Genomic DNA, 27,240 nt, shown 5'->3' on the forward strand with positions numbered 1-27,240 from the left:
ATAAAAAAAAAAAAAGAACATGAATTTTAAAGTTTAGAATTTTTATATTATTTCCACTCAGAATCGCAATCTCTTTCGATACGAGAAAAAAGTGTCGCCAAAATCTCATACAATTATTTTCTTTTGTCCGTTTTATTAAGGTCATAGAAGGTTGTATTGAAAACATATTCAAATGGACCAATAACATATGCCTATTACAAATCAACTCCGAGTTCTCTCGCACTTCTTTGAAGTTCATCATTAGGTCCATTTCGTGACATGAGACCTAACTGCTCACCTAGAGGATTCTAAAAAACCCATACAACATATGTCTAAGACATACCAACACCGAGATCCCTCGCACTTCTTTGGAGTTCATCATCAGGTCCATCTCGTGACATGAGACCTAACTGCTCACCTAGAGGATTCTAAAAAACCCATACAACATATGTCTATCACAAACCAACACCGAGTTCCCTCGCACTTCTTTGAAGTTCATCATCAGGTCCATCTCGTGACATGCGGCCTAACTGCTCACCTAGAGGATTCTAAAAAACCCATACAACATATGTCTATCACAAACCAACACCGAGTTCCCTCGCACTTCTTTGGAGTTCATCATCAGGTCCATCTCGTGACATGAGACCTAACTGCTCACCTAGAGGATTCTAAAATACCCATACACCATATGTCTATCACAAACCAACACCGAGTTCCCTCGCACTTCTTTGGAGTTCATCATCAGGTCCATCTCGTGACATGAGACCTAACTGCTCACCTAGAGGATTCTAAAAAACCCATACAACATATGTCTATCACAAACCAACACCGAGTGCCCTCGCACTTCTTTGAAGTTCATCATCAGGTCCATCTCGTGACATGCGTCCTAACTGCTCCGCTGGCCTAGAGAATTCTAAAAAATTTACACAACATATTGCCTATATATTATGTCTAAAATGGTACAATACGGTATGACGAAGCACGAAGTTTCCGTAACTGAAAAACCATCATCGTCACATCACTAGTCGAAAGGGAAAGGGATAGCGCATTGCATTTTCATGTTGACGAAAAGGGACGGACATACTTCGCCTCTGCTTACGACCAGTATAAAATGAACCCCGCGGACAAGAAACATTATTCAATGAAATAATGAAATTGACTTTCCTGTGGGATGTTATTCCATCTGTTTCGTAAGTAGATGTCTTAGATGACTTGCCACACCATTTTACGCTGCAATATCCCATGATTTCCCAATGAATTCAATAGTTTACGATTTATTTTCTTAGACTCGTGCACACTGCTAACAGGTCGTAACCTTGGGCGCAACTGATCGGAGCGGCGCGCGAACAATCTTATATTTGACCTATACACCATACGGGCGGTGGCCGCGAGTCGTCCTATAAGCTCGGTCTATAGGGGTTGGTCTGTGGCGTACTCCCATCTTAAAAGTTGGCAACGTACTCACAATCCCTTTGCTTTTGCGGGCGAATAAAGGAGCGGTTGAATCGCCTAATCATAAGCAATTACCGTGGCCCATGGACATCTGCAACATCGGAGTCAGAGGTATTGCAGGTGCGTTGCCAGCCTTTACGGCTCGGCCACGACATTACGCGACTGAAGACTGGTTATCGCTGCCCCCGTCGCAAGTCGCTCAATGTCGTGGCCGAGCCGTTAAGATGGAAAAACGCTCTTGAAGCTCTGAAGGTCGTAACATCTAATCAAAATCATATTTGCGAAAGGCGAGTACGCCTCTTGGCGGTTTAAATTCTGCAGTGGCGGCATGTTTACTGGGAGCTGATAAAAATATCTTTAGAATCGAGTTTAAATTCAAATTCCAGCAGATTCAACGGCTTTTGAACACGGCTTTATATTTCGGAACTGGGTTATTATGGTTGGGTGATATTGGTACAAGACTGTTGGTTTTATAATCGGATTTTGGAACGAAAAATTAAATGACAGGGAGTTTCCATATCGATAAACTAAATTTATCTGTTTTTCCCGTGTACTAGTGATGGCTCAAATTTGTAAAAAAAAAAGAATTGTATTAAAAATATGTTAACTAAAGAAAATAATAACTTATTGGGGGGCACGGAAGTGCCTCAACAAGGTCGAGCAAAACCATACTATCCTTTTCTTGGAGCCATTCAGGCGATTTTCAACATTCTGTAATTTTGTGCTGACTAACGCTAGAACCCTGCATTTCTGAAGGTCGCATTTCTCAAACGATTGTCTTGAAATTTTGTTACGGATTCTGCTTAACGTAAAATAGTGTAAACTGATCCTAAAGTCATCTGTCAATGAGTGACTTGAATCTCAATCGTATATCAGCTAAAAGGCTCTAAATGTTCATTAGATTTTTTATTATGGACATATATCACAGCATAGACGTGAGCTGTATTGGCGAGCCGCCAAACGGCTGCCGAAGGCACGGACCTAAATCTACGGCGAGTGCTTTTAGCATTTAACAATACTGACCTAGGTACCCTATACTACCTGCTTGGTGGCTAGAGATGAGTGGACACTTGTGTCTAAATAGCCTTTTACCATTCGCCAATCCAGTTAGGGCTTGTGCACAAATCACGCGAGGTGTTTTCGGCTACTTTTTGACCCCCCCCTGCCCCGGGTGATATTTGGTGAGGTTTTTCGCTATCCCCCCTTCCCCCGCACAACCTCACGTGTATTTTTTTGATTTTTTTTCATTCGACCTAATTTTAAGAAAAATTTAATTGTATATAGAAAATTTTGTTTATTTTTCGATTTTCGTTAAATAGACTCGCTATTTTGAAGTGCAGAGTGAAGATTTATGTTTAACGAAACCGAGAAAAAGTATCTACTCATGTACGTGGTAGGTGTTTTTTTTATAGTTTCGTTCACTGTAGAAAAATACACGTGAGGTTTCCTTATACCCCCTCCCCCAACGTGATCGATCGTGATTTTTTCGTGACCCCCCCACCCCCTATCGAACCTCGCGTGATTTGTGCACAAGCCCTTACAACAAAACATATAGGGATAAGTTCGCCTTTGTACATTGTTTAGGTACCCATATTTTGTTTTTTATTGTGTTTGTAATCTGTATTATGTACAGTCAGCAGCAATAGTTGCTGAGCGGGCGAGGTGTTCAAAATTACTTCGACGCGCTCTTATTCTCTTAACAATAAAGTCGCGTCAAGATCATTTTGAACACCTCGCCCGCTTAGCAACTATTGCTGCTGACTTTACAATAACTTATTTACATACATACTTACATATGGCGCCGTATAATAGTAGTAGTAGTAGTAAACTCTTTATTGTACAAAAAGACATTAAAAATAACATACAATTAGTAAGAAGTACAAAGGCGAACTTATCCCTTTGATGGATCTCTTCCAGTTAACCTTTGAGTAGATGATAATACCGTCTACTTCAGCAGCCAAACTTGGACAACTTGGAAACATTTTCCATAGTGGGGTAAATAGAGCTTAACTTATCAGTTATGCCCGAAAGGTATAAGAATGTTTCACCAACGATACAATTAAGTAAAATATGTAGTTAAGAGTGCCACTAAGCCGGAATGGTTCCCTTTTTATTGATGACACTTCTCCGGATTCCAAGATTAGAGCAGACTCCAGACTATTTTGAACCTTAAAACCTTTTATTACGGTTTATTTTAGCTTTAAAGTTAGTACTTTAGGGTATTAATTAATTAGATGGTTCAGTAAGGTGTCGTTAAGAAGTAATGACCCAGGTTTTATGTTCATGTGCTAAATTAAGACCTAATTTCAGAGAAAGGGTGTGAGGAATTGAGGATAACTTAATACGGTTTGACTATGGTCATGTCTACTAAAATCGTCTATTGAAACTTCCACTAAAAATGATAAGTAGGTACTATTTTAAGAAGAAAATAACAACAGTAAAACATTAGAAATTAAATTCAACTGATCGCTATGAAATACTTATCAATGAAAATCATCACTTAAAAGTAAGTTCCACCAGCCAACATGAGATTATGTATACCTACCAACTCAGGCATCAAGTTACTTTGCCACTGTTGTGTGTAAAATCAGTAGTGTCCGACCGAAACATGTTTTTTTGCCGAAACCGAAACCGAAACCGAATGTTCGGCTTTGGCTCTAGTTTCGGCCGAAACCGAAACCAAAACCGAACCTTTTGTAGATTTGTTAAAATCGTTGAAAAAATGTCATAAAACCGCTTTTACACACATATTATGGGGCTGTCAACACCCAATGTCCTTGAAATTGATGTTACTTAAGCAGTTTTTTAAGAAAATTACTAGAGTTAGACCAAGATAATTCTGCAACGATTTTTATAACACACGCAGTGCAAGTGTTATTTTAAACGTCAAAACTTCTATGAAATTATGACGTATAAATAACATTTGCACTAGTTGCACTGCTATCAAAATCATTGTAGAATTTTCTTGGTCTAACTCTATTCATTCACCAGTCAAGCTAATATGTAGATATAGGGTCAACTAAAAAACCAACCATAAACGCGAGCGCAGCGAGCGCGAAATTTTTTGTTCACAAATATCGCAAGGCCGGGTACCGATCTTCAACTGGGCCTAATAGTCCGAAGTTCCCTGAAGAACTTTCATGCGAAGTCAAAGCCGTGCTTCAGGCTTCAGGATAAGTAGTTGAGCACAGACTCCAACCAATGTCCATTGTGACCATTGTATTAAAAAGCGAGACCGCAGGCCGAGCATGGTGCAGCGAGGCTAAATGCTAAGCTGATGTAGAGGACATGTGGAACACAAACCAATGGTAAATTGAGGTAAAAAGTGAGGCTAAGGTCGAGCATTCGTATGATAAACTGTACTGGGGACACTTTTAAGAGTTTTTATTTTAATCAATTGTCAACTGTTTAGCCTCGCAAAATATAAACTATTGAGATAATCAACTTTGCGGCACTAGTTGAGCGTAGCCTTTAGCCTCGCTTAAAATTTACCATTAGAGGTATGTAGGAAAATGACTGAATAAGTGAGTGAATAAAAGCGAAAAAGACATCGTTCGACTCGGGCCGACCTGATACTGGGGGCCCCGACATGTTTAATCCGGCCCTGCTTAAAATTACCATTCAACGGTTCTAATACATCTTTATTTTTTTGACTTATGTGTCTGAAATTTAAATCACAATGTGTAAATATTTAATACCTAAACTGTTAACGAGTAATATTACACAAATAATCCACGTTTATTTTTATTACAATAGTTTTCTTATTATTTCCTTAAGTGCTGGTGGCCTAGCGGTAAGAGCGTGCGACTTTCAATCCGAAAGTCGCAGGTACAAACCCCGGCTCGGACCAATGAGTTTTTCGGAACTTATATACGAAATATCATTTGATATTCACTATTGGTTTTCGGTGAAGGAAAAACATCGTGAGGAACCCGGACTAGTCCCGATAAGGCCTAGTTTACTCTCTGGGTTAAAATATCAGTCTGATGGCAGTCGCTTTCGTAAAAACTAGTGCCTACGCCAATTCTTGGGATTAGTTGTCAATTGGACCCCAGGCTCCCATTCCCATTGCCACGGCTCGGCAAAAATTCCGGTATCACGCGAGGAAGATGATGAGTTTTCTTATTATTCTCTTGCCCAGGGCCCAGTAACATGCGACAGTGCTATCTCATTCACTCCGATACAATTAGACAGTGTGCGCGTTATAGGTATTGCCAGCCTCTTAAGACTGCGTCGACCGTCCAGTGGCGCCCTCATTAGTGGAATTGTATTTTATACTTAATAAACAGTATGCTGTACTCCACATACTGACCAACATTTATTCAGCGATTTTTAAAAATAACTTGAGGTTTGATTTTTAATACACTTTAAAGTTTATTCTAAGACGCAATGTATTGCGACTTCTGTTATGTTTAAGGCGTGACAAGCCTGCGATCATATATAACCATGGATACCGCCTTTAGGAACATTACCGTTCAAATTCTCGGGCCAAATTAGCACACATACACAATTACGCCTACATTCAAATAAGACGACGCGTTTACAGAGCCTGTAATCAAAGCTGGTAAACAAAATAAGAGTCATCTTTATTACACTAATGGTACATAGCTAAGTGTAGATGAAATGCATATAATGTCAATAACTACCAATCAGCGACATTAATCCGCTAATAACCTTCTTGCTGTACGTACTGGCCGCTGAGAGTTCGCGTTTCATTTTTGATTAGAATATGACTTGGACAGGGATAGGTTTATGCCATACAGTGAAGAACCAGTCAAATAATTCACGTATAATAATTTAATGCAGATTAAAAGATAACTAGTTAAAATGTTGTTATGACATGACAGACTAACTCAACATAAGTAAATATATAATTGTTGTATAAATGTATTCCGCTATAATAAGTATTTTGTATATTTTATTATCAATCTGCATGGCAGTGCGAAGTCACGTTCAGGTATAGTCTGTCCGTTTTTCTAAGATCAAGTACGCCACAGTAAATGTATGGCGAACTTGATCTTGATTTGCCCTCGAGTGAAACACAAAATTTTTCACCACACCAACCCAAAGCAAATATTAAATGTAAAATATCAAACAAAATCAAACCAAATCAAATCCAAATGAATGTTATTAAATATTTATCATCCAAAATCATCATTTAAAAGTCAATTCTACCAGCAAACATAAGAAAACAACTCAAAATTTGCATTTGATTACTTTGCATCACATGTGAATAAAATGCAACTTTGCTATCAGTTTTTCAAGTGCAAAGTAAGCCTTTTCGAGCTGGTGTGATGAAAACGTAATTTTAGGTCAGAATATGTTGGTGGTTATTTCAGGTACGGTAAGCGTAGGTTTTACAATGCAAATTTAACTCTAAAATATGGCTATATTTGGATTTCCGCAGGTGGACAATGGAGATACATCATAATTAGTTGTGTGTGTGATGTAATCCCGAATGTAATTCATGATTAAAGGCCGTAATGCTAATGCTACGATTTGAATTGTTAGGTACGATTTAGGAACGGTCACGAACTTTAAGTTTTACAGTACATATGGTGCTAATTTACCTCTCTAGTGCGGTAATGAGTTACGTATGATGTACGTAGTTACGTGCGTATGTGGAAAATTTAAAGGGCCATTATGTACTGTAAAACGTTGTACAAAACACGTGCAAAAAGGTGATTCGCAACTCGTGTACATTTAAAACCCTCCCTTCGGTCGTGTTTCGCATTTGTATCGTAATGTACTATTACGTCATTGTTACAGTATTTACGAGTAATAGTGTTATGTGACAGGTATACGGCGGTTATGCGAGTGCTGTGCGGCTGTTATGCCCCGGTCCGTGTTCCCGAATGCGAGGCGCTAATTAATGCTCTAACGTTTGATTGCGAGGCCGCCTGTTACACTTATACGAACATGCAAACAATAAATACAATACAATACTCTTTTCACTTCTCGTGCTCAAAAAGTGCACCTTTATGTCGTGCGTAGACGACATAAAATCGCATTTTATGCTCTAGAGCATAAAAGTAAAATTTTCTTCTAAGACTAAGCCAACAGCCAAACAGTTAAAACATATTGCACAATTTTACTGAGGAATAAAATTGTGTAGATGACAAAACTTGTTCTATTATTTTATTTTTGCTACAATTTATTAGAAATCCGTATTTTCTGTCATTAAATTTAGTAAATCACATAAAATAGGAGTCGATTATCGTTCAAAAATGATGATGATGATGATGCCTTTGATAAATAAAAAAAAAATAAGAAAAAATGTTGAAAATTTAAAAAGTTAGTTGGCGGGAATTGGTTATGTATTATGTTCTTTCGCTTTACGACAATTTCGTGGTGTAAATTGCCGTGAAAAATATAATTTATTTTCCTCGCAATCGAAGTGAAAAGCAGAGTGTACAACAAGGGCATAAATGTCAATTTTTACCCTCGTCTACTATTTTGGTCTGAGCGAAGCGAAAAAATTGCCTCGGGTAAACATGGGTCACTTTATAGCCTTGTTGTACAATCTACTATTATTGTGACTTTTCCATGGGGGGTGAATGCCGTAATCGCCACGCTTGGCATGCGGGTTGGCGGTGTGGCACTCTTTGGGGGAGGCTTATGTCCAGCAGTAGACGTCCTCTGGCTGATTTATGACGATGATGATGATGACTCTTTATTGCCTCACATAGTTTACAATAAATGTACAGTAACATAAACAAAGACAATTGGATAGAGGTAACAACAGGCTTATCGCTTAATAGAAATTTCTTCCAGACAACAATAGAATTAGAATATACCTACGGTAGAAAGGAAAAATATGAAAAGCCAAACTGAATTATATACTTACATGTAACCAAACAACACAAAACATTAATACGTCTAGATAAACAATTCACATATTGAAACGCGAAATTGTGTACCTTTTACCAAAAGCTAGTGTGTCAACCAAAAACCTCCAAAAGGAAAATCATATAAGTCAAAATTAAAAACAAAAAATAAATAAAATAAAACCAATATCAGCTCGATATCCAACACTTATCCTCTAGCGGCCAACCATACAAATAAAATTGGCAGTACAATTTTATCAATAGAATTGAATTGAATTCGTTTTGTTTTATAATCGTACAAAACAAAACAAAGCCAACGCGGTTCCATTTAATAATGATTTAATTTGTTAGTATTAGGACCGTCGGACGCTAGGGGTTAACAAACCAAAGTCGTTGATTCATTACACAATCTATCTCACTATGTCAACAACGACTCATCATCATTGTCAGCAACTAGATTCATTCATTCATGCACTAACGGGAATCCATGCGCAATTTTTCAAAATCACGATTTCCTCCTAATTTTCCTTAAGATGACGACGCTTTAGATTTTTCCTGGCCCGTGGGAAAATGAGCCTATAGTCGTCATGAGCTGTGGAGTGATTAGCATTTTTATTGGATAGGGAAAAATGTTGATCTACTTTTGTATTGTGTCAGTCATTTGTTAGGTAAAACTTCCGATGACCGCCGTTTTGAAGTGAAACGTCTTTAAAACCGGACAGAAAAGGTGATGTTAGGTTGCCAAATGCAGCTGCATTACTGCTGCGGTCTTGATTTATTTAATCGTATGGCATGCATGATTAGGCAATCAGAGTACAGCTTTGAGGTTGTGAAGCCAGGCAATTACGTCGGGTGTCAGGGCATCCAGATCCTCAGCTGGGCCAGGGTAGGAGTGAAGAGGGCAGCGCCGTAATATGTGCTCAGTGGTTTGTTCTTCTTCGCCGCACTCGCAGAGGGGAGATTCCGTCAAATCCCAATTTTGTTGGAAATAATTACAGCGGCCGTGACCTGTTCTCGTCCTATTTAGACGGCACCAGGTCTTACGAGGTAGGTGAAACCCTTTTGGTATTCTCGTCGGGTCTGAAAGATAGGGTGTGTCTTTTCCAGCCGTAGCAGTACCACCAGTCAGCTTTCCACCTAAGAGTGGTCGAAGAGTGATAATCTATGTGATAATCAAGTTAAAGTGAAATTGTATTAGAATTATAAGAGTAAGTGTTAATTCCATTTCTTTTATTCAAATTACTATACCATTACCTTCCTTCTCCAACTTAATTAATGTGAGGGAGCCTAATGTCTAAAAGCATAGTTACAGTAAAATTGACAGTATTTTATAATTAAGGCTCCTCTCCCATGATTAAGACGGTAATAGTAGCACTATCAATCGAACTGAACAGTATTTCAAGTAAAGTGTACTACTTATTTGCCTAAATCTCGATTGAGAGAGCTATAGTGTTCAACACACTAGTGGTGTTGATGCTAGCGCTATATCTGTCGAGTTCTTTGATAAAAGGAGTTTTCACTAAAAACGGGGTTTTGCGGTGACACATATAATGTGTACCAAAATTTCAAGTCTGTCGATCCAATAGTTTCGGGCAAAATTGACTATGCTATGACAGACAGGCGGTCAGGCACACAAATAATCCTATAAGGGTTCTATTTTGTATTTCTTAGGTAGGGAACGCTAAAAAATATTCGGTGTGAGAGGCGGCCTAACACTAACACATTACACAGATCCAGACGATACCGTCATCAATGCTATCTACTATTGCACTGTTAGGTTAATGTGGAGCTTGTCGTATTAACCAAGTGTGACAATCGATAATGAACCTACGCGCCATTGAAATAGAGTCCAAATTCCATTCACTACCATACGAAATCAACACAATGTGGCGGAAAACAAACGATGACGAACCTAAAATTTATTGGAATAAGAGTCAAAATGCCTTTGTTTCATTGCAACCACATATTACAGCTACAGCAAACATTGAAATTCGGATCGTCCTCTATCTTTATCGCTCTTGTATTGTCAAAAAGAGATGTACGTACGAATTCGATTGTTGAAATTCGTGATAGGACTAGAATGAGGATTGTTTGAGTGCAACATTCGATTATAATATAATATGGGTCCCATTTAAACAGACGCGATAATTTAGTTTGCGTGTTATTCTATCACAGACATCACAGTGGGTAACCTAAGCGCTGGTGGCCTAGCGATAAGAGCGTGCGGCTTTCAATAGGTATGGAGGTCGCGGGTTCAAACCCCGGCTCGTACCAATGAGTTTTTCGGAACTTATGTACGAAATATCATTTGATATTTACTAGTCGTATTCCGGTGAAGGAAAACTTCGTGAGGAAACCGGACTAATCCCAATAATGTCTAGTTTACCCTCTGGGTTGGAAGGTCAGATGGCAGTCGCTTCCGTAAAATCTAGTGCCTACGCCAATTCTTGGGATTAGTTGCCACCCATGAGCCGTGGCAAAATGCCGGGATAACGCGAGAAAGAAGAATAAAAATACTGACGCAAGCATTTGTGCCGAATATAATAAGACCCGTGGATTGATCCAGTAGCCCTTGTAGGTGAATTTTCTGTAAGTACGTATTTGGAGCGATCTAAAATCAAAGTGTTGTAGGTGGGTGGCAGTGCCAAGTTGGGAGTTGGCACCAATCGGGCTTCTCGCCGGCTTTGATTGAAAAACCTCGGCACGGGTAGCGGTAGTGATGTACTAGCTGTTGTTGTCTATATTCCCGTTCCCGAGTATGAATGTCGTTGTAGTAGTATTTCAAATTAGATGGAGTTTCAATAAAATCTGACAGATTCAATAAAAATTACGACGTTTACATATTATGTAAAGAAATAATGCCTGATAAGTGTGGTTAATGAAGAAAGCTGAGGACAGGACAGAGTGGAGACAACTGGTGACAGAGGTGACCAAAGCGTTTCAGGACGGGCACGACCTTCAGCAATGAACAAAACGACATGATCAATCGAAGTGTAGAATGTTTAATAACATTAAAGCTTTATGTATAACGCAGTAAAACACTCTATTTAGTAGAGGGAAAAGCGTGTTTTTAATTCCGAGTTTGTACAGGACAGCAGATCCGTGAAAATCATGTATGTGCTTTGAATGGAACTAAAAGCGAAGTGTTGTCGGCAGCGCTGGCAAGTTGGAATTTCTTTGCCGGCTTTGATTGAAATAGCTCGGGTATATCTCAGGGCTGGCCTTGCGGGCAATAAGAATGGGGCGTACAGTGGTGTGACATCGCCACAACGCGATTGGTTGATGAGTTCGCATCACGCGCGCGATTGGTCGCAACTAGTTGCGTTAAACTGCACGATGGCTCGAATTCGTGAGTGACACCGCTGAACTAGTACTAGATATACGTCAAATAGTGACGTTAAAGTGGTATTTAAAATTTGATGGAATATATGGAGTTATATATACAATGCCGGAATAATGACACTATCTCGGGAATATTGGGTTAGATCATGGGAATATTCGGCACAACACTATTACGGCTCCTTTGAAAAGATATAAGTGAAAGATAAGACGAGGGTTACGCCTTCCACTTGGATTGTAATTTCATTTTTGGGAATTTAACGTGTCACAAGAAACACTTTATTTTTCCCATTTTTACACATTTCTACGAATACAAAGCCAAGGTGAAATATCACTATGAATATCATGTACTCGTAATGGCACAAAACTGGGGCAAAAAATTACGGAATCGGAAAGGTTTTCGAGTGGTGACCGCAAATCGGAGGCCGCTTTAGGTCTCCAATAAAATCTTAGTCAAGATCGAAAGGAAACGTATGAGACCGGTCGGCGTGGATATCCTTAAGCGAGGTTTAAGGATGCCTCACGCTAGACCGGGCCGTGCCCGGGCCGAGGCGTCCGACATGTCATTTTCTATGACGGCTGATCGGTGATCACGTGGTGCTTTCCATAGAAAACGAGGCGCCGCCCGGCCACGGCCCCGTCTAGCATGAGTCATCCTTTAGTTAGACTAGCAAGAACTTGCATGCCATTTTCATTACATTGCGGTACACAGTGTTTCGTCTAGAACAAGCTAGTCGTTATCAAATTATCTCTAATGAGTCATTAAATAAGATAAACAACATGTTTAAACCCCCAAACCCATTAATAGATTATGTCTAACTTTCTAATTTTATGAGTCATAGGGTGCAGAAGTCAGCTAATGAGGTAAGTGCAATTAAACAATTAAATCAGTTGCAATTTTGTGATGCGTTCAACAACATCTCTTACAAGTAAAACGTTATTTTGTGAAAAGTTTTGGTGATGGATCTTTAAATTTTTCTTAAAAACATGTTCATATCAGTTGTAATAATGCTCGTATAGAGCAATAAATATGCACTTAAAAACGTGGTGTTTTTTTTCTTCATTTTAGAACTTTGATAGACTAGCAAATACTTGAAACCGCTTGACACTGGTCTAGATTTTTGATATCATTTACTTGCATAATTATATTTTATGATGGTGTATATTTCATTTTGCAGAAATTTGCATAACATTTTTTTTTCTTTTTTTTTTGCAGAACACGTTTTCTCTATTTTAAGGAAGGGGTGTTTGAAGAATGGACAAAAGGGGAAAAGTGACGAAAATTTCCACCTGTATCAGTTTATATTGGTAAAATATGAGTTACGAGATTTCACAGAAGAGTCTGAGAGACGGTTGAAAAATATTTTAACCAGTTATTCATCAAAACTGAATACCAAGTGGAATAGTGCGTCAAGATTAAAGAAGCATTTGTGGAAAAGTTTAAAAGTGGTCTGGATGGCCAAAATATAGAATTACGAGTGTACATAACTAGACCAAGTGCATCAACGTCGTCTGAAAATGTTAATCCTGCAGGAAGACCCAAATTAAACTTCAAAAGTTCCTCTTTTAAAACGAAAAAACGCAGAGTTAAAGATCTGGTACAATTACGTACCTACCTATGTTTTAACTGCTGCCGAAATCCCGATTGATTCGTGATCGGCAGGAAATAGAACACGGCAAAAATGTTAAAAAATACTAGAGAAAGTCCACATAAGCCAACGTAGTCTTGTTCTTACGACAACAGTAGGTACTTCAATGAATTCTCTAGGCAGCTAAGTGTTAATGAGGCATTAGCATATTATATTGAGTCAAAATCGACAAATACAAACTTACAAGCAGACTAAAAAGTGGTCAATGAAGGCTGATTATCATAAATATCCATCATATCATTATTTGCCCAATGCAAAAGGTACAAGCGTGTTATATCCTTCAGAAGAACTTCAAAAAACTTACGCAAAATAAGGAAAACAATGATTATTCTGATTTAATACATGAGTTAGAACAGATTATTAGGTTATTAACAATTAACAGATTAATAATTAATTTATTATTAATAATAAGTTAAGTTTTAATTCATTTTCTATATTATATTTTTATTTTTTTGTATATTTTTAAGTAAATAGTATAAAAAATAATGTATCTAATGAACTGTAAAATTTTGTTTATTATTGTGTTAATAAATTATTTAAAAAAAAATATAAAATTAATTTAAATATATACTTTATTTAATTTTTTTTACTTTTTTTCATGGTATTTTAAAATTTTTAGTAAATTATATTTAATTGAACAATATTAACCATAATACTACCCAAAAACACAAAAAAATAATTTTGTCCACCTAGCTTGTTCTAGACGAAACACTGTGCGGTATCTGATCAAACTTTTGAATGCAGACTATTTCTCCCTTAGTAGGCGGTAATGTAACGTAAATTGCATGTAAGTTCTTGCTAGTCTACACCTCGCCTTAGGGCAAGTTAAGGTATCAAGATACCTGTAAGTTTTCTGATATGATGATGACTATGATTACCGAGTACCGTGAAAATTTACCTAAACTTATCTTAGTACCTTGATTTATTCTTAGAATTCGCATACCTTTTACATTTAAAAGGTACATACCTTTTGCGCTGGGAATGAAATTAGTAGTAATTTCATCTCTTGTTAAAATATACGTGAATTAGCAAGAGGAAGCAGTCGTTAATAATCAATCTCATCTCTTGTTAAATTAATTTAGACTTGATTAGAGCGAGTCCGGGGGGATTTGTTGCCCTGAGGCCAGAGAGGAGCAAACTTCTCAATTACACATAAACCGTTAGCTGTGTATCACACTAACTGCACGCAAATGCGTACATAGTGTGATCTCTGTCGTAACTGTTTTCAGTGAAAGGCGCCCTATCCCTTTTCGTAGTCAACTAGGAACCCTTATAGTTTTGCCATGTCCGTCTGTCTGTCTGTCCGAGACTTTGCTCCGTGATCGTTCGTGCCAGAAAGTTGCAATTTGGCATGGATATATAAATCAATGAATCCAACAAAGTAAAGTTGCAAGTAAAAAAAAATGTATTTTGTAGGGTAACTTCGTTGAATAGATATTTTAAAACAAATAGGGGTCATTAACAATTTTTTTAATAAAGATAAAATTTTCGGAAATAATCGCTCCGAAAGAAAAAGAAATGGTGAGTCCCCCCCGCCCCTCTAACCATTGAACCATGGGTCCAAAAAATATGAATATAATCGTAGATATAGAGCTTAATTATAGAGATTAATTAGATATTAAATGAAAACTATATCGAACATGATCAGTTCAGTCGTTTTTGAGTTATCGATTATGACAAAATCAACTCTATTTCCTATTCCAAATAGTTTTCCTTAAATTAAGAGTAGGTTCATAGAATAGAACATGGTTAGCGACGACGATAGGCAAAAATAGCGTTTTTTACCGTTCAAACGGTCTGTTCTCTTTAGCACTTATTTACAAAGAAGCTCCTAGAGTCTCGAGTACATAACTCCGAGATCTAGTACAAAGCGTTGCATATTTCAAAGGCTTTGCCGGAAGCTGGGTAATCTCTTGTGCAAGTGATAAATACCGTTATAAAGCGCTTATTAAGTCTCCGATGACCGGAAGACTTGGAGAGAATAGTTTCAAACAGTCAGCTAATAAAGTTAAGGAGACTAGTGTTGTGAAATATTTATTTCTGCAATTACTCGTTAACTTGGAGAGCTCATAAGCCAGATGCCTCTATTATTAGGGCATTCTCACCATTTACTTTTTTTCAAAAATCCATCAACCTTTGGGTTTTTTCTACTCCAGAATCACGAGGACTACCGATTTAAAAATAAATAAAAATGAGTCACAAAAAATGACAGTTTTGTGACGCATTTTGACATACATTTTGTATGGACCGTTACAAAAATGACACCCAAAATTTGTATGAAATACTGGGGACACTTTTTTTCTTCGTCTCATTCAATAGTAGGTAATCGTGATTCTGAGTCTAAATAACTCAAAAGTTGATGGTTTTTGGAAAAAAAGTAAATTGTACCATTTTTTCTGAAAACCCCCATTATCATATAAAGGTATGGTATCACATAGGAATGAAATACTTTTGACCGATGCAGACTGCGGGCTGCATCTCTCCGCGCCACCAAAGCGTGCTCCTGTTGAAACTCCTCGTTATGGAGCGATACATCTCCAAGCAAGCAATCTTCGACTTAAAATACGCGACCCCTTTTAAAATATTTTATATGCCTGTGTCTCACGGAAGATTTGTTATTAAAATTACCATATAAATACAAAGGTTATTCTTACCCCTTCATTCTTCTTCTTTAATATAAGAGGTATCCTCTTGTCGGTGGAGTATTTTCCATTTCTCCCTCTCATAGGCCATATCCTTGACCTCTTGATACGACACGACACCAGCTTTTTCTTTTATTTGGTCTACATAGGTACGTCTTGGGCTGCCTCTCTTTCCTTTTATATTGCCTTCTATGATGGTTTTAAAGCAGTTGTCGTGCCGTACCAAATGTCCAATCATTTTTCCCGGTCAACAAGATAAATTTCAAGGATGTAAGTCCTTGGGAAATATCCAAAATTATTGGGCGTTTTTAGTGAGTCAGGATCAAAATAAGGCGTAATACTCACGCGCTAGGCCTCGTGTCTCCATAATACCGATGCTCAGTGTAGAAGAGAGCTGATTTAGTTAACTCAGCGAGTTCATACGCCAATCCCCCCTGGGTCCAGGCGGGGTGGATGGCCCATTCACCGCCCACGAAGATCACGATGTTGTTGTTTTCGGCGAACTCGTCGTTGTAGTAGTAGCGCTGGAAACGATAGGATAGGTTATATGTAGCTATATGAATTGTCACCGATGATTTTTCGGGCTCGGGCTCGGACCCTAATCTGTTAAACAAAAGCCTTTGTTTCTTTTAAGAGCGGTCTTCAGCACGTGCCAAAGCAACCATGTCGTTTAAAAGTAACTATCGTGATAGTATTAAGGTTCAAATTTATGTGACAGCTTACTCAGATAACAATCAGGGTGGTATTTTCTTTGCAGATAATAACAAAACGTGTTATCTCCGAATGGGCTGTTTCATGAACCATATACGTTAGAATGGGAAATTTGCTTTTTAAACGGACTTGTTCCCGTTACTTATGTCGGGGCTAGTAACAGTAGGCCTTGTAACCACTGCATAAAGGAAACAAATACCTTTTGTTTAACAGATTAGGGCCCGAGTCCGAAAAAATCATTTGAAATATTTCATACTATAGCTGTATGATGACAGTGGGATCTTGGAGTAAGGAAACCAGTCATGACACCTATTTACACGACCTACGTTCGATAAATAAATAATCCTACGAAATCTTTTTAAGCTAAGCTAAGGTCTCACCATTCGGAAGGTATCATTAAAGCTGGCTTTGAAATGATTCAGCCTGACAGTCAGCCAGCCTTCTACGGGGTCATTCCTGGACACGCGGCTCGGCGCTGGAGGCTCAATGTCTCGGAGAGCTGATGCTGATGCCAGGAACACGAGCAGTCCTGGGAGCCCTAAAATGTAGATTTATGATTTACAAGCTTGACGCTGACATTGCTGACTGTGGGAGTATTTTTCCCGAAAGTAGTACTTAGCTGTAAAAGTCATACACTCATGGACAAATTTAGAGGAATGCAAAAAAAAAAGTTTAACTACTAATTTTGAAACTACTTTAGGTGCTGTAATCCAATAATTAAACCCTTTCTTTTGCGTACTACCTCTAAATTTGTCCAAATATATATAAAATACAAATACAAATCAATCCATGAGTATAATCAAGCATTGCATTTTGAAAGTCTATTATATTAACTATTTCTGGCTGACCTACATTCTTGTTTAAGGTGTGTGCTTTAATTTAAAATAGTGATTTTGTTCGTATTAGTTATTTTCTGTAGGTAAACAATATTTTTGGCGTTTTATTAACTCCTCAATTCTATATTTAAAAGTTGGAACAACAACTCAACAACCCTCCGGGTTAATTTCTCAATTCCCGGAAACGGGAAGGCGAGATCGTTATCAAAAACTAATATAAACAGTTAATTTATTGGAGAATCCCGTGCAGACATAAACCAGTTGTGTATTATCTGGTATTATCTGGATTATCTGTAATCACGAGACCCTATCGTAATTATAAACTAATCCTTTGGGTCGTGGATGACTTTTAGTGTAACCCTTTACATTTACCTTTTACTTTAAGTCTATATGTAAATTATAATGTTTAATGGGTATGTGGTAGTATAACGAGTAAACCGTTTGATTTTGTATAACCCAACTAGGGTAGATTGCGAGGCGAATTGAATCACAGGGCGAAACGGATCAAAGTGAATAATCCATTGATCATACGATTGTAAAGAAGAAGAAACAGAAATGGACACTTCTGTGGACACATTTTACAGCTTGTGTATTATTAAATACTTGCGTGTGTATTTACAGTTTGTGTGTTTATGTATTGACATATTAATGATGATCTTATGCGTATAAAGGTTACAATAAGAAGAGCAGCTACAAAGATATTAATCTATGGCCGCATAGACGGGCCAGATTATAAGAAATACTTAATTCAAACATCATTGTCACTTCATAGTTCTGGGTGGTATCCTAATATATTCCATTATAATATTTTATTGTGCCCTATGAAGAGTCAACTTTTAGTGTATCCAAAGGAAAAACGTAAACCTAACTACTGTGTAATTATGACCCAATAAAACAAGTCAACATGCAAGTCGGCACGCGTGAATTTCACCACAATATACCTATTTGAATCCGGGAATACCTGCTTCGTCTCTCAAATTACGGGAAAGACCTCGAATATTTGTGGTCAACGGGTTTTCCTGGGTAATACCAGAGTTTGTAGACATAGTGGAGAGTGGAGACTGTGTATTATATAATATGGAAGGTGAGACTAATCGTTTTCACTAATTTATTGGGATTCTCTGACTCTTTAACTCGTTATGAATCTCAGCACGCCGTGCTAAACAAAGTCCGTCCGTCGAACAAAACATACTAGACTAGATGAGGACTGTATTTTCAAAAGGATTTATTTTTGTATGGTGTTCATAGATAAATAAGCCCTTTTGAAAATACTCTCCTCAGATATACCTACACACCTCGGCCAGTCAATAAGAATGCCTCAGCAGATTATGTCCCATGTGATCTACTAGACATTTCTTACTTTACTGCCCTACGTATGTAAAACACTATTTATATAGATTTCGCTGTCATTAAATAGCACAATTTTAATAAATAAATGCCCATTACTTACACATGTTTGATCCGCGTTGGTCCAATCCTTTTTGCCAATAAAATAATCACTTATCGTTATTATCTGTTAATTATCGTTTTATCTTGAGCGATATTCTAATTCACTCGCTTAGTACCTATGTAACAAGGACGTAGGTAAGTCAAAAATATAGGATTTTATGCCAGTACCTAAATTAGATTGGAAACGAATTGGTTCGGGGTCTTCTTCCTCGCGTTATCCCGGCATTATGACACGGCTCATGGGAGCCTGGGGTCCGCTTGACAACTAATCCCAAGAATTGACGTAGGCACTACTTTCTACGAAAGCGACTGCCATCTGACCATCCAACCCAGTGGGTAAACTAGGCCTTATTGGGATTTAGTCCGGTTTCCTCACGATTGTTTTCCTTCACTGAAAACCGACTGGTAAATATCAAATGATATTTCGTAATACAAAATAAAATGATCATAAGCGGGCGCAATGCTCTGACAGTTCTGACGTTGATATATGTGAAAGATGTTATAATATATTTTACGTGTTTTTCAATATATTTCCTAAATAATAAAAATGTAATGCACTGAAAAAAATATGATCTATCGAGCACACATTAAAGTGATTTCATTAAGATTACTTGCTATTACAATATCAACTAATGAACGTTCGTTCGTACGTAACGTACAAACAGTAAAGTTTACTGCTTGGTTCGGTAGGCTCATATGGAACTGTTTAAAGCATTAAACGTTAATGCAATTTCAATTGTTTTAAACGATTTTTTTTCTCAGTGTGATATCATTACATAGTCTGTGCAGTTACGCCATTTTGTACCTAAATACTCCTTAAACTCTTCCAATACAATACAAAATTTAATAACACCGTATACACATCCAAGCTATAAAGTATCATAAGTACCTACTTACAAGCACAAAATATACTTAAATCGAGACCCTTTCGTACAAAACCAGGCCAAAGTGTGACCCACAAACAAAACTCAACAATACCTACTTACAAGGGACACATAAGTACGAAAACTCGTTCTTCTTTTTACACGTTCTTTTACGTTCATTTTTACGGGACCGTTAAATGTTCGTCATCTTTATGGATAATCAAGTATTTCGCGATATTACGCTTTTTTCAAAGCGGGCTTAATTTTGGACTATGCTTTTAATCGTAAAGTTTTTAAGCCATCAAGTCATTTTTAGCACTTTCCCTAAATAGGTACTTTTATTTCAGAGGCACACCTTTTACTATTGACCTTAAAATAAGAGATATTTTAAATCATACCTTAAAAATATATAATAACATTCTCTAAATTACGGGACAAGGAAAGTTTAGGCGGTTTTGAAAAGAGACCCCACACCAAATTAAGTGAAAAATGTTTCCTGAAAGCAGTTTTTTACAAAGTAGGTCAGAGCATTCTGTCCTTTAACATTTACGTTTACTAGAAAGAAACAAAATTTAATAAAGGTTTTTTAAATCTATGAAAATCTCTGATAGCTATTTACCGCTTTGTGATATAATAAATATTTGGGGACAATCTAACATAGATCAACCTAGTCCCAAACAACAAAAAATCACACAAATAAATGCCCTTACCGGGATTCGCACCCTGGACGTCGACGAACGAACAATGCTTTTAAGATATCACAGCGACACGATATCGATGTCAAAAGCGACATTTCTTCAAACAAAACATCACGTTTGACACTGAAAGATCGGTATCGTATCGCTGTGACATCTTATAAGCATTGTTAGAATTGGGCCGAGTGTCACTGTCACTACTGCCTAGTTTAGGAGGCGAATAGCCACAAACCACATACACAATCATGGTATTACACTCGGTTTGATTTTGAAACACATTATTTAATTTCGTCCCATCTTAAATAGGTATCTTTTGATATTAAATAAAATAGTGAGTAGCTTAATTTTATGTCGATTGTTTGAGTTACGTCACTTTACCCACATGCGTTTAGATAACTAAGCCAGTGTCTGATAAGATTGAGTAATTAGGCGAATACCTTTATATCGTAATGATAATTGATTTACACTTTACTATGTGTATACATATTCCTTATCCATTTAGGCGTACACTATAAAAGCAATGAAAACAGGAATTCCCATTCAAAGAGACTGGTTTTTATTACATTTTGGTGTATGTTATTTCAGTCACCTGCACTAATATGTTACTCTTCGAAGGTCGCAAAAATATGTGACACGCTCGTATGGCTCTACAAATAAGATCGCGTCAGATATTTTTGCGGCCTTCGCTGTGTAACACATTATTGCAGGTGACTGTTTCTTGAATAATGTTATAATATTCATGCTACAATCACGTTACAAATGGGGTATTTTAATATTTTTATAAATGGAATTTCATTTGATGATGATTAAAGAAATTAGAGCGAGTAGAAGTTTTAAATACATAACTTTTACAAGGTTTATTTTATATATAACGTTTATTTATAAGGTAGATACAAACATTAAAAATAAAATAAACTAACTTATCTATAAAATAAAACTAAATTAAAACTAAAACTAATAAGTACTAAATAAAATAAAATAAAATAAAATTAAAATACGTCTAAGAAATTGGGCCCCTTTGGAATGGTGCCGAGGACGCTGGCAGCATTATATATATAATTTTTAACAACGAAAACTAGTATCAGTGAAGATAAATACGTTCCGTACAATTTTTGTATTAAGGATTAGGTACCTTATTGTCAACAATGTTGACAATGGTATATTAATATTTAAGTTTATTACACAATAAAACGAATAAAGAAAATGAAAACACATGCGCTTAAACATCAGTCATACATTATATTTAATTGCTAAAATTCTTTCCCACGTAGTCATATAATCGAGATTTCAATGAGGAAGCCAAGATCTGAGTCAGTGGAGGAAAATGGATAGGCGCTGGCGTTAGCCTTATACGATTATAATATACCTGGGGAAACAAGTATAAATACCACGTGTGATTCATTATAATATGTGCACATAAAGTAACAAGTAAAGAAAAACCGGTTAAGAACATGTAAGGCCTGCCTCTTTGCCGTTCGTGAGGGCGCACTGGGATCGATGTCATTCCACCCCACCACGGCGCCCTCTCCTACGACACGTGTGTGGGGCAGCCCCTAGGCAATGCGGGTTCGGTACCCGCTGGCCCCACTAGGGCTCGAGGCGAGCATAGCCTGCGTCGGAGAGGAAGCGCGTCAGCAGCCGCTTCTCGTTCCCTCTCCGCCTCCTCCTTCTGCGACATGACCTCTTTGCAGAAGGAGGCCACCGCTACCCATGTATAGCCTGCCTCGGTCGCCTACTGCAACAAAGAAAATTCCAAAAACAGTCATATTATAGTAAACACCCCTATGATGGATGTGGGACCAGTAATTGGATGTATACCATTATTTATCACAAATTTTGAAAATTCTGTGACTAAAATTCGTCTCTACATAAACTAGGGGTTGTTACTTTGCAGAATCAGAATTTAATCGTGCATTTATAAAGATAACAATTTATAACTCTTTATTTAAAACTAGGTAAGTGAATGTTTCGGTGACCAAATGTTTAAAATTATCACTTTTAAAACACATACATTTTAAAATTAGTGATTTGTTTAGTGGTTAATTAATGAATTATTAAATAAAAGTAGGCACCTAACCGTAAAATGAATTGTACCTTGTACTTTAATAAGTTTCTCGGTAATTAGGGATTAAATAAGTCACGTTATTATTGAATATCGAAACGAAATAATAATTTAAACAAATTAATTATTTTTGTGGTTTTATGTTAATTATTGATGTAGGTAAGGGCAATGTGAATCATAATAACCGAACTACTCATTCATTACTAATATAAAGTATAAAAAATATATCTGGGAGACCGAGCTTTGCTCGGAAAACATAAATAAAATCTCGAAAATGCGCGTTTTTCCAGAGATAAGATCTAGCTAGATGGTTTTTCGCCCCCGAAAACCCCCATACACAAATTTCATCGAAATCGTTAAGAGCCGTTTCCGAGATCCCCGAAATATTTATATAAATAAAAATGTATAAGAATTGCTCGTTTAGAGGGATAAGATATAAGTGTGGACCTACACTGGAATTCAGAGAAATGTTAAAAATCGCGAGTTTTCTACCTAGATATTTAGCTTTAGTTTCCAGCATGAACGATAGGATAGGTTTATAACCCGTCAATTGCTATCTCTCCAGATGACTGTACACATTTTTAAACTAGGTAAGTAATGTAATTATTTTACAAATACAGAATCACAATATATTTTATTACAAAACAAAGAATTACATGTTTTTATAAACAACTACGTGTATAAATTGGTGGACTTAAGAACTTAATCCTGTTTATTTAATACTACATGGACGTCATTGCATTATGTTAGTATCAAAATACGTCTGCGTCTTACAAAACATGTAGGCATCCTCAAGTGTTAGGTGCGTATAGGTGACCACAAATTATGACGTACGTATTACAGGATAAAACGGTGTTACATTTGTAAACATGTAATAGAATATTTATTAAATGAATTTGTAATCAATTTAATTATTTTAATGTGTACGGTTAAATCATTTTATTTTTGTACCATTTCGTACTTTGTCCAGTGAAAATTAGGTGCGATTTCGGTGCGAGGCAAACGAGCAGACGAATAACCGGATAGTAAGCAATTATTGTCGCCCATGGACACCTGCAACATAATAGGGGTTGCAAGTGCGTTGCCGGTTTAAAATGGGAGTACGCTCTTTTCTTGAAGGTTTGAAGGTCGTATCGGTCCGGAAATACCGCGGGCGACAGTTGACGATCTATCTATATGAACACCCCGCACAGCTAAACTGTGGAATGAACTGTTCATTCCACAGTTTAGCTGTGGAATTGTCACTTTGACAACATATAGTCTGTATCTTTAGGTATTTGAACAAGAGTAAACAAAATCTACCCTTAAATGACTTCTTAAGCCAGTTGAAGGTAGATGAAAACATTAGGTACATGATCAAATACGATAAGGTCGTTCATTGACAAATTCAGGTGGTTTTGTATTTGGTTGGTTAATCAATAAATGTTATAACTACCCGAAAATTTACAAATTGTTTCTTTACTTTTATTTAAATACCTAAAGATACAGACTATAAGCAAAAGTGTGTAATAAAATAAGTAAGGGCCAACCATAAAATACCTAAGTACCTGCCTTTCTGCATGACTAGTAAGGTGATCTTATTACAAACTGCTTTGTTGTTTAATACATAATTATTTTCAACTTATCGATGTCATAATCTAGAGTTATAAAACTACATCTCGTTACATCTGCGTTTGTGGAAATTCCAATAAAAATGCAATAACCATCTTAACTTGTTCATTTCAATATCAACCTTAACTCCCGTTGATAAGGTTTATATCCCAAATAACAAATGTCCTTTACATCGTTTTATATTTTAGCCCCTTCTTGTATTCGAAATCTGAATAGCGTTAAGGCCGTCAAGTGTTGTCAAGTTTGTTTCAAAGTCAATCTTAACACGGAGTACTAAGGACTATATCTGAGTGGATAATAATGACAGTTACGTAGTTTTGTTTTCGAATGGTTTCGTTATTGCATGCGCCTGGGCAACTGAGCATAGTATGAGTCAAGCACGTGTCAATGTCAAATGCTACGGAAGCGGAGATTCGACGAAGCTGTAAGTACTTCTGGGCATGTTTACTAGTCATCATCATCATCATCATCATCATTCAGCCTATATAAGTCCCACTGCTGGGCACAGGCCTCCTCTCACTCGCAAGAGGGCTTGGGCTATAGTCCCAACGCTGGCCCAATGCGGATTGGGGACTTCACATACACCTTTTGAATTTCTTCGCGGATATGCTGGTTTCATCACGATGTTTTCCTTCACCGAAACGCAAATGGTAAATATCAAATGATATTTTTGTACATAAGTTCCGAAAAACTCATTGGTACGAGCCAGGATTTGAACCCGCGACGTCCGGATTGAAAGTCGGACGTCATATCCACTCGGCCACCACCGCTTTTTATGTTTACTAGAAATTTGCTTATTTCATTTGAGGTGTTGTTTAGGAAGTTGTACCTATGTTCTTAACATTACCATTACATTCTTATATAATATTTGGGACTGTAGACTAAGCGCCACTTGCACCATCCCACTAACCCGGGGTTAACCGGTTAAACCTGGAGTTACCATGGTTACCAGTACAATTTGACACTGGGTTAATGTATTAACGGGTTAACGAGGTTAGTGAGGTGGGGCAAGTGGCCCTTAGACTGCGAAACTATGTTCTCATTTCAAGAAAGATGACGAATTATATAACAATTTTTTGCCAAAATGTCCTTTACGCCAATTGAACCCAAAGGTATCGATATGAGGTGTGTCTGACGACCTACTACCATTACGTCACCCTCATTTGCATCTAACGAGTAGGTGTAAGTACCTACTTGCCATGCCAGTCGCGTCACTAAGCCCGCTATCGACTTGTCATGCTACTGGCGTGCCAGTAAAGTTTAGTGCGCTTGAATTTGGAGTTGAATGCATGTGCGAAACAAATCAAAGATGCTAGATGTGCCAGAATTGATTGACCAAAAAAGTAATAAATCCTTTTAATGACACAAGATTTTTTTTATACTTACGTACCTACATATGTTTAAAGCATTTTATTTATATATAATAATGAATTTATATATATTTTGTATTGTTTTGTAAGTGTTTCTATATTTTACTTTTAGTATATTCATATTGTAAAAAACCTAAACTAAGATTCGAAACAAACATAGATAATATCTTATACCCGTAAACGAGCAATTATTCTTGTGTGTATTATTATTTCCCTTTATTCATTTAATATCTTGGATTATTAGGTTATTTATAATATGAATATAAAAGTAAAATTATTATTGTAATTTATTTAATAAAAATACAGTGTTATTCTTAAAATATAGTCATAGCCTCGCAAAACTCAACAATGAGTTTGGTATTTATATATTTCAGGGATCTCGAAAACGGCTCTAATGATTTCGATGAAATTTGCTATATGGGGGTTTTAGGGACGAACAATCGATTTAGTTATGTTTTCTCTCTGGGACAACGAGCATTTTTGAGTTTTTATATGTTTTCCGAGTAAAGCTCGGTCTCCCAGATATATTCGATTAAATAAGTATCAGGAAGGAAGTCCTTGGCACTGTCTTATTCCTGCCAAACAGTTTGCCAAATAACTACGTATAATATAGTAGATTGTACAACAAGGGCATAAAGTGACCCATTTTTACCCGAGGCAATTTTTTGGTCTGAGCGAAGCGAAGATCAAAATAGTAAACGAGGGTAAAAATGGACATTTATGCCCTTGTTATATACACGCTGCTTTTCACTTCGATTGCGAGGAAAATAAAATTATATTTTTCACGGCAATTTACACCGCGAAATTGTCGTAAAGCGAAAGAACATAATACATAACCAATTCCCGCCAACTAACTTTTTAATTTTTTTTTTTAATTTTCAACATGTGATCAGAGTTTCAGACGCTTGGTTTTCTGCCAAGTCAAACATTTCGGAGCATTTTTGAACGATAATCGACTCCTATTTTATGTGATTTATTAAATTTAATGACAGAAAATACGGATTTCTAATAAATTGTACCAAAAATAAAATAATATAACAAGTTTTGTCATCTACACAATTTTATTGCTCAGTAAAATTGTGCAATATGTTTTAACTGTTTGGCTGTTGAGACCGATTACCTATAGTCTTAGAAGAAAATTTTACTTTTATGCTCTAGAGCATAAAATGCGATTTTATGTCGTCTACGCACGATATAAAGGTGCACTTTTTGAGCATGAGAAGTGAAAAAGATTATTAGCCGCATGTGCTTATTAATGGTTGGCTGTCACATGCTGAGGTTCAGATCTGAGTGTCGGCGGAAGAGCCAATTTATTTAAGTGCACTTGTTTATTGCTGATCGCGTGCTTTATATAGCAGCTGTTGTTTAAATATGTTTTGTCCTATAGTTGCCCAGATGTTTAAAAAAGGTTTTCCATCACATTATATTTTGAATCTTTTCTAGGAAAATCATAAATTTTATTTAATCTAAATTGCATCTACCTAAACTACAGTCTGGAATAATACTATATGATATAAAAGGCTAATATAATCTAGCTCGGTGTTGAAAATACATAAAATTACATTTGGCTTGGGGGCTATTCATAAATTACGTCATTTCAAATTAGGGGGGGGGGGGTCTGGACATCGGATGACGGTAGCATGAAGTAGGAGGAAATGGGGTCATTTGAAGCATGATTTTTGGATGATTATAGGGGGGGGGGGGGTCCAAAATCGTCAAAAATCGATGACGTAATTTATGGACAGCCCCTTGGTA

General features: G+C 36.9%; 1 protein-coding gene across 1 annotated transcript in view; it reads right to left on the reverse strand.

Moving 5' to 3' along the window:
• LOC134801757 (putative serine protease K12H4.7) overlaps positions 1-22,120 on the reverse strand; it is a 48,124-nt gene extending 26,004 nt beyond the window's left edge. The window contains exons 1-3 of the mRNA XM_063774354.1: positions 22,018-22,120; positions 16,980-17,137; positions 16,234-16,412 (exon numbers count right to left, since the gene is read on the reverse strand). Of these exons, the coding sequence (XP_063630424.1) occupies positions 16,234-16,412; positions 16,980-17,137; positions 22,018-22,120 (440 nt within the window). The remainder of the gene's footprint in view (positions 1-16,233; positions 16,413-16,979; positions 17,138-22,017) is intronic.
• Between the last annotated feature and the right edge of the window lie 5,120 nt (positions 22,121-27,240).

This window comes from Cydia splendana, chromosome 23 (genome assembly GCF_910591565.1).
Source record: "Cydia splendana chromosome 23, ilCydSple1.2, whole genome shotgun sequence".
Taxonomy (NCBI): domain Eukaryota; kingdom Metazoa; phylum Arthropoda; class Insecta; order Lepidoptera; family Tortricidae; genus Cydia; species Cydia splendana.